The sequence below is a fragment of the Lipotes vexillifer genome, unplaced genomic scaffold, assembly GCF_000442215.2.
Source record: "Lipotes vexillifer unplaced genomic scaffold, Lipotes_vexillifer_v1.1 scaffold1359, whole genome shotgun sequence".
Lineage (NCBI taxonomy): Eukaryota > Metazoa > Chordata > Mammalia > Artiodactyla > Lipotidae > Lipotes > Lipotes vexillifer.
In genome coordinates this window covers 867,265-875,766 of record NW_006771596.1, presented here as the reverse complement: position 1 = coordinate 875,766, position 8,502 = coordinate 867,265, and the positions used below count along the sequence as shown (strand labels likewise).

Below are 8,502 nucleotides of genomic sequence, written 5' to 3'. Positions count from 1 at the left end.
GTCCCCCATGTCCCCTCGCGACCCCCCGTCCCCCCACTCTCTCTGGCTTTGGCTCATCAGCTCATAGGTTTTGTCTTCTGTGTGTTTCCCGCCTGCCTCGTGTTTCTCGTGTTCACATCTCGTCTGTTCCGCCCCAGCCCTCAGGATCTCTGACATCCTGAACACGGTGAGGAGGGGTTCGGGGACCCCAGAAGCCCAGGGCCCCCCACCCTGCCCTCCTCCGGCTCTCCCAGGCTCCCCACCCACCCTGTGTAAGTAGCACCTTGAGTGGCCCTGCTGGCTGCTCCTGGGGGCTCGCAGGGGTGTGGAGACCCCTGGCTGTGGTGCACCGCCCCCTGGCTCTGGGAAGGGGCCGGCTCGGGGGTGGGGGGACATGGGTTGTAGGAAATTCCACGCGGAGCTGCCGTTTGGCTAAAGACATGCACGTGTGGGAAGAGACCCAGGAAGCAGGTGTCCGTGATCTAGAGCCACACGCTCCCAGGGTCTGCAGTCTGCCGGTTTCTTCCGCAGCAAGGATGGGACGGGTGCCGGCCGGGTGGTGCCTGGGGTTACGCCCCCGCTGGTGATGCTAGGGGTGGGGGCCCAGCCGGGCGGGCGCTGGGCTGGGCCACCTCCCCAGGGAGGGAGGAGCCGCCGCAGCCCGTCTGCCGCCCGCCCGCCAGTATCGCTTACAGGGATGGATGACACCCCAGGGCGGCAGCCATCCCCACCTCCGGGGAGACACCGGGCTCTCAGAGGAGAGGCTGCGAGGCCGGGGGCCGGGCATGGCGGGGGAGAGGCTGGGTGAGTGCCGGGCCGGGAGGGTGCTGACCCCCGCCCAGCTGCTGCGGGCCAGCCCCAGGGGCCGGGCTGAGAGGAGGGAGAGGGGGAGGGAGGCCCTGGGAGCAGTCGGGGAGGCACGGAGGCCTGAATACTGTGGCCTGAATCCGGGCTTGGCTGAGGGGAGTGGAGGCAAGTGTCCGAGGTGAGGGACCAGGGTCTTGCAGGCGGGCACGCAGCGGAGCCTGTGGGAGGGCGCCGATCCCCTTCCCCATTTGTGTGGCGTCTTATCCGAGTTTAGAGGCCACCACGTCCCCATCTCTGGGATCCTTGCGGCCCCTCCTTTCACAGATGAGAACGATGAGGGGAAGAGATGCGGAGGGTTGTGCCCAAGGGGGCCACCTGCAGCGTGACCTCGGCCCAGGGCTGCGACCCACCCTAGGAACGCGCGCAGGCCAGGTGGGGACCTCTGAGGACAGGGCATGCCACGGGTGCTGAGCACCCCAGGCTGACCCGGGGGGCCCACAGCACTGGCTTGCCCCTTTAGGGGTCTGTCCTGAGCTTGTTTCCGGGAAGGTGCTGTGACCAGCGCTGAATGGAGGGGGTGGCCGGGCCTGCAGGGTGCAGCGGAGGGGAGGATGCAAAGCCCTGGGGGGCACCGAGGGCGGGGGGGCCCCCCATCAGTCTCCCTTAGGGAGAGGGGTCCTCGTGCCTGGATGTGCACCCTCCTCTCACCCGGAGTTCCCAGCATCCCAGTTCCATAGGCCTGTGTGAGGGTCCTCGGGTAAAGGAACGTGGGTGGGGCCGGCCCGGAGAAGGGACTTCTGAGGGGCCGTTGTGGGGTGAGATATGGCGCTCAGTGGGCTGAGTGGGTGAGTGCCAGAGCCGGGGTGCCCCCTCTCTAGCTCTGGGACCAGGGTTTGGCCCCTCACGGCACCGAGGCCTGGGCTGCAGAGGGCCATCCCTGGGCTGGGTTGTGGGTACCCTCCTTTCCCGGGAACATCCCCGCCAGCTGTCTCAGTGTGTAAATGGGGTCGGTGCCCACCGGCCGGGGCCGTGTTCTCCATGATCAGGGATTACGCACAATCCAGGCTGATCCTGTGCAGCTGCCTCCCTGGGGTGGCTGGGGGCATCCTGGTGCCCCTGCAGCTGCCGAGGGACAGGGCTTGGGGTCAACCTGGGGTCACTGGGGTCCCCCCGGACCCTTTGCCGGTGGCCGGGCCTCCCTGGCCTGTTAGCTCACCCCAAGAGAGCAGGAGGGGACATGGGGGCTGCACTTCAAGCCAGACCTCAGCTCCATCCCCAGAGTTGTCTGGTGGGGGAGGCTTGTCCTTAATAACAAGCCTCACCCCTGCCCCCAGGAGTCCCTTCACGCAGCATGCCACTGGGGGAGGAAGGATTGCTCCACAGCGTGGGGTTAGACGTGGGCGGCAGCCCCTCCGAGGGTCGGGAGCGTCCAGCCCACTCCTGGGCTGTGACTGGGCTCGTGTGGCCTCAGCTTTCCCATCTGCAGAATGGACGTGCTGGCCGTTTCCTAAACTTCAGACTTTGCAATGTGTGCTGCGACCCTAGGTTTCTATTTACTTAATTCTTTCTCTTTACACTGACTCCATTTTTAATTACGCTCTGTTTAAAAACGCTCAATATTACTTCATTAAGTGGAAGATTCATCGGCTCACCACAGTGCAGTAGGGTGACTGTAAAATCAGAGTGCACGGGAAACAAAACAGAAAAAGAGTCACTCAATTCCAGCTGCAAGGCTGTTGGCTAAGGGCTCATGTGGGGCGGGGGCGGCTCACGACGTTTGTGAAGGAGGGTTGACAAGTGTCGGGGTGTCGGGGTGTGTAGACATCCCCTTGGCGAGATCAGCAGATGGCCTGGAGCTGACAGAGTAAATCGCAGGTGGGAGGTGGGGGCTCCTGACCAGGGGCTGGACCTGGTGCTACAGGCGGGAGGCGGTGAGGTCCCGGGTGACGGGCTGCCCTGGGCAGGGACGGAAGTGGCAGGGGTTGGGTGTTGCCCTCGGACAAGCCCAGGCCCGGCCCTCTGGGCGGGGTCTGGTGGGGGAGCTAGGCTGCACTGGGGGGAGATCAGAGCCTGAAGCTCGAGGCCACCTCCACAGAGGTGACAGGTGAACTGGGGATGGGGGTGGATGAGGTCCCAGAGGAGAGGGGGTTGCCCAGAATTGGGAAACGCCCAGGCAGAAGGTGGAGAGGTGGGCAGGCTGTGGGGGAAGCCCTGAGAGGGGAGACGAAGAGTGATGGGATGGGCAAGGGAGGGGGCAGTGTGTGGGTGGAGGTGTGAAATATCCAGGGGGTGAGGACAGAGGCCTGCCTGCACGTGTCTGTGTTGGGACAGAGCTCTGCAGGTGGACGTGGGGCATCAGGGCAGCTGGGCCCACAGCCCGCCTCCTGGAGGCCAGCTTCCAGGGCTGACCAGACAAGGTGGGGCTCGGGTTCTGCAGAGACAGCCTTAAGCCCAAGCCCTGCTATAGTCCAGACACGGAGTTCGGCGGCAGAAGTGCCGCCAGGTCCAGAGAGAGCGTCTCTTTTATATAGCGGAAGCCCACGCATGCTTGCGGGTTGGTGTGCACACACACACACACACTACAAACACACACACGCACGCCCACGTGCCCACTCTCTCACCTGCGCACATGTGCACGAAGGTGCACACACACACACACACACATATGCTCATGCATGCACTCAACCATGACACCCTTGGGTGTCATGGAGCTCACCCCACAGCCACTGTCCAGAGCCGGTGCGACACGACCCAGGCTCCCAGCTCAGACACGGGCACGCCTGGGCTCGCACGCAACAGGCAGCGTCTTCTACCATGGACCCTGTCCGCTTCCTAGCTGGGTGCCTGGGAAAGTGAGCGCCCGGACAGCCGAAGGTGCTGATGGGACGGCCGTGGGCACATGCTTCAAAATGCTAACTGTGCCTTTTTGGAGCTGGCAACCCGCGCTCTGGGAGTGTAGCCTGCAGATCAACTCACATGTGTCCTGGTCCCGGCTGCTCTGCCAGCTGAAGACTGGAGACCTACAGATGCCCATCACTAGGCCTGGTTGAGTGGGGATGCCCATCCCATAGGAGTGGCCGTGCAGAGAGTCTGTGGTCCCGATGTGCTGCTGGGAGCAGGGGGGACACGAATACCCGTGCTGGGAGTGCGCAGACATGCGCAGCTGGTGTGGCCGTGACTGGGGAGGGAACTGTGGGACAGAGCTCCTGGGGTCGTGCTCTCGGTGGCCCTTTTGGGTGTGAGTTTTATCACTGGCACGTTATCACTGCTTTAAGAGATCACCACGTGTGGGTGCGTCTGTGCCTGTGTGCACACTCGTGTGTGTTTCCCGTGTGCCTTTGGGTGTTTCTGTATCTGCACAGAAGTGGTTAAGCACCTCAGGACGGTACTTCTCTGGGGAGAGTGAGCGAAGAACAAGATTCAGGGGCACACAGGCATCTGCGTCTTTATCTGGAAGGTTTTATTTCTTGAAAAGAAATCTAAAGCAAATATGAAAATGGTTCAGATTTGAATCAGCAGGCTGTGGGCTATATTATTCTTTCTGCTTCTTCCATGTGTTTAAAATGTTTTTCCTGAAAATAAATGGTAGTTAAAGAGATAAAGGAGCCCTTAGGCGAGCACCCGGGGGACTGGGTCTGTCTAGGACCAGAGGTCAAGTGGGCAGGAACCCGGAGAAGGCTGCCGGCCCAGGGCCTCAGGTGGAGGGTGCAGGATGGAAAGGTGATGCCAGAGGACTGGCCTGGGGGCCCAGGACCGCCAACAGGTGGAGGCTGGAAGAGGTGGAAGGCCAGGCAGCAGCCTGCGGCCTTCCAGGGAGAGAAGGCAGCGAGGCCCGCACTCTGCCTTCCCCTGGGCCCGGCTCCCTGGCCTTTGCGCTGAGGCCTGGCCCTGCAGTCTTCAATCCCCTGCCTGCTTTGTGAGCCCACCCTTAGTAGACAGCTGCTTCCCCAAGAAGAACTATGAGAGCAATGTCCACGGTGGCGGGCCAGGCAGGAGCTGGGAAGGCTGGTCAGTGTTGCAGCTGCCGAGGGTCCAGGGGATACAGCCGGAAGGACTGGGGCATGGCAGGCTTGGCTTCCCCTTCCTGCCTCTTCCAGACCTTTTGTACTCTGGATGGAGTATTTCCGTCTTTCAGGGATGTTGTATTTAAGACAAATAAGACCGAGGCTTGTTGGACTTGGAAATGGGGACCCCGTTGGTGGCCCTGACGGGAGCAGTCTGAGCCGGGTAGCCTCGGGGTCCCTCCTGGAGGGGGAGGGGGCGGGGACGGGGGGCGCTCTGCGCGGGACCCCCCCCCGGGGCTGCAGGGGGGTGGCTCACGGGTCACTGGGCGGCTGTCCCCCACAGCGCGGAAGCAGGAGATCATCAAGATCACGGAGCAGCTCATCGAGGCCGTCAACAACGGTGACTTTGAGGCCTATGCGTGAGTCAGGGCTCCTGGGACCATCCTGGGGCTGTGGGGTGGGAGGGGGTGGACGGAAGGGGCGGGTTCTGAGGGGCCACTCCTCACCTGGGTCTGCCCCCCAGGAAAATCTGCGACCCAGGCCTGACCTCGTTTGAGCCCGAAGCCCTGGGCAACCTGGTTGAAGGGATGGACTTCCACAGATTCTACTTCGAGAACTGTGAGTGTGGGCCGCGGCAGGAAGAGGGCGGCACCCCCGGGGAGCCCATGGGCCCCCAGCCAGGCGCCCAGGGAAGCCCTGTCCCGTCCTCGTCCCACCGGGAGGGGGAGGGGTGGCCGGGCTGGCACTCGTAGGGGGCTGGGCCAGCGGAGCGGTGCCAAGCCCCTGCCCGCCCACAGTGCTCGCCAAGAACAGCAAGCCGATCCACACGACGATCCTGAACCCGCACGTGCACGTCATCGGCGAGGACGCCGCGTGCATTGCTTACATCCGCCTCACGCAATACATCGACGGGCAGGGCCGGCCCCGCACCAGCCAGTCCGAGGAGACCCGCGTGTGGCACCGCCGAGACGGCAAGTGGCAGAACGTGCATTTCCACTGCTCGGGGGCGCCCGTGGCCCCGCTGCAGTGAAGGTGAGCGCCCTCGGGGGAGGGGAGCGCCGCCCGGGCGGGGCTGTGGAGAGCTGTGGGGAGGCCAGCGTGGTGTTAGGGGGGCAGGGGTGCCGGGTCAGGGCCTCCAGGCTCCTCGCCGGGCGGCCCCGCAGACGCCCACCTTGCAGACACCAAACCCGTGTCAGATGGAGAGCGGCCGCCCGACGCTGACCTGCCCGCCCTCGGTCCGCCCCGTTTCAGAGCTGCTGCGGCTGGTTTCACGGGACAGACTCGGTGTTTGGAGCCCAGCTGCCCTCGGGCGCACGGCCTGCCTGTCGCATGTTTGTGTCTGCCTCGTTCCTCCCCTGGTGCCTGTGTCTGCAGAAAACCAAGACCAGATGTGATTTCTTTTTAAAAACAAGACGACAACCGCACACACAAAATTGATGTCGGATGAAACGGAAAAAAAACGAAACAAGGGAAAAAGCTGTAAAAAGCCCTGGCGTTTGTGGGGCTTCGAACCTTCTGGCCGCTCCCCGCCTAAGCTCTGCGTGTCCGTCTGCTCCTGGCCTCCTCCAGGGACCGGCCGGGGCAGTGAACTTGTCCGCAGGGGCCTGCCACCCAAGGAACGGTGTTTGCTAGGTGGCGCCCACCCCCACGCGTCTGCATCCTCCCTGCCGTGCATGGCTCCTTGTCAGGAGTGTCAGGTGTCGTCTGGGGAGGGGCTGGGGGGGCTGAGCATGGCTGTCCTCCCTCCTGCTTCCCTTCCCTCCTGTCCTCCCTGGGGAGGCGCAGGTGCGAGCTCCCGGTGTCCCTGGCATGGGTGAGCAGTGCAGAGGCTGGGCCAGCCCCTCTGGGAGGATGCAGAGCCCTCGGAGAAGGCCCGGCGGGCCCAGGGCTCCAGCTCTGGCCCTGTGGGGGCCAGGGAGGTGCACTGGGTCGGGCAGGGGGGTCACCCCTTACTTTCAGACCTCACACCTGGCAAGAGACATGCCGAGAGGACGCTGCTGGCTGTGGCCCAGTGTGCAGGGGACCCCGGGGCTGGCCTCCCTTCTGTTCAGGCACCTCTCCCTCTTTGCCCCCTCCCCCCTCCCCTCGTGTGGGTGTGGAGCAGGAAGGAGAGAGGGATCAGAGGCGGGTGGGTGCCTTCGGCTCCCAGGCTGGGGCAGAGTCCAGGCAGGTGTTTGCTGAAGGAAGCTGCGCTTTCGGAGTCTGGGCCCAGGGCAGCAGGGAGCGGAGGGCCGCACGGGGCTGAGTGTGACAGGGACCCCCGGGGTTGGGAGAAGGCGGGCTGGGCTCACCTGGGGTCCCCCTGTGTGCTGGCGGGCACTGTGGCGAGCCTCCGGGATGGGCCACGTGGTCAGGGGTTGGCAGAGAGCCAAGGGCTGTCGTCTGGGTGTGCGAGTGGGTCTGAGCTGGCCCGCTGGGCCGTGGTTGGGGGGTGCAGGGGCCGTGATCGCAGAGGTGCAGGACCCCCTGCCCCAGTACCTGCCCTCTTCAACTCATGTTGTTTTCAACACGGATTTTCTTTATCTTCCCCCGCAATCAAGCCAAGGGAGGGGCCCGGAGTGGGGAACAGGACACAGGATGCTGGTCTCCAAGGGGACTGTCCATCGACGGACACTCAGAGTGGACGCTCACCTGCCCATCTGCGGCTGTGCTCAGGACAGCTGTCCCCACCCATGGACGCGGGGTAAACATCTGTCAGGCTCCCTGGGCCTCGGGCAGCGGCAGGGCCCGCCGCGGACAGCGTGTGGCCCGGCCAACCTCGCCTCCTGGGGCCTCCTCCCCTCCTCTACCCCTTCTCTCCACGGAGCTGCCTGTCTGGGATAATTTGGGTTTTTTTTTCTGGGGGATAGTTCTTTTGCATGACCCCTCATGAGCAAGCCACACCCGCTCTTCTAGCTAGATGTCCGCGGTGTGGCAGCGTCGGCCAGCCCGCCCTGCAGAGGGTCGGCTGCCTGCGGTGCTGGCCGGCCTTTCCTCTTCTCTCTTTTTGCTGAGTTTCATTGTCTTTTCTTTCTGAGCCTTGTAAGTGTACAAAATTATTATTTTGTTCTGTCTCGGGAAACCGCAAATAAAAGGAAAACAGGACAAACTGCTTCAAGTGCATCCGCGTGCTCTATGCCGGGACCCTGCCGACCCCTCACCTCATGGCAGGTCCCTTCTCCACTGTGTGGGCCCCGGGCTGGCCAGGCTGCAGAAACCCTAGGCCAGACGTTCCCGAGCCCGTCTCCGTGGACGGCACGCCCAGGTGGGGCCCCTCCGCGCCACTGCAGATCAAGCTCTGCCAGCTATCCCCACCCCAACCTCTGGTTTCCCTGAGTCCCCACGCCCCCAACCTCTCCCGTCACCCTAGTGGCCTCTGAAGATGAGGCTGGGAGAGCGGATCTATGTGGGAAGAGCCGCAGGACCAAGGCCTGCTGCCCTGTCCGATCTCTCCCTCCACCCATCCGTTCTTCGTGCACGTTGATTGGAACACGCGGTGCCCAAGGCCAGCCCCCGCTGCTCCTGTGGGCCCTCATGCTGAGTTGTGTAGACGGCATGTAGGTGGCACACAGGCCAGCGTGGATGTCAGACACCGATGTCAGGAGCAGAAGAGCAGTGGCTGCTGAGATGCGGAGGACAGAGCGGGCGATGACAACGGGGGCCTGGAGAGGCTCTGCAAGGAGGCCCGAACAGCAAGAGCCCAGAGCAGAGACTAGGGGGACAGAGGGATGCC

The 8,502-nt window shown here is 63.7% G+C and overlaps 1 protein-coding gene across 9 annotated transcripts in view; it reads left to right on the top strand.

Annotated features, from left to right (window-relative positions):
• The window catches only part of CAMK2B (calcium/calmodulin dependent protein kinase II beta), a 95,685-nt gene extending 87,803 nt beyond the window's left edge, over positions 1-7,882 (top strand). For 3 of the 9 annotated variants that reach the window (XM_007447000.1, XM_007446996.1, XM_007446999.1), the window contains 4 exons: positions 5,134-5,209; positions 5,314-5,408; positions 5,588-5,822; positions 6,042-6,190. In XM_007447000.1, coding sequence (XP_007447062.1) covers positions 5,134-5,209; positions 5,314-5,408; positions 5,588-5,820 — 404 coding nt within the window. In that variant the 3' untranslated portion in view covers positions 5,821-5,822; positions 6,042-6,190. Of the gene's footprint in view, positions 1-5,133; positions 5,210-5,313; positions 5,409-5,587; positions 5,823-6,041; positions 6,191-7,330 lie in introns of those variants that run through there. The other 6 variants (XM_007447004.1, XM_007447002.1, XM_007446998.1 and 3 more) reach the window with 4 other exon arrangements.
• Positions 7,883-8,502: the final 620 nt, after the last annotated feature.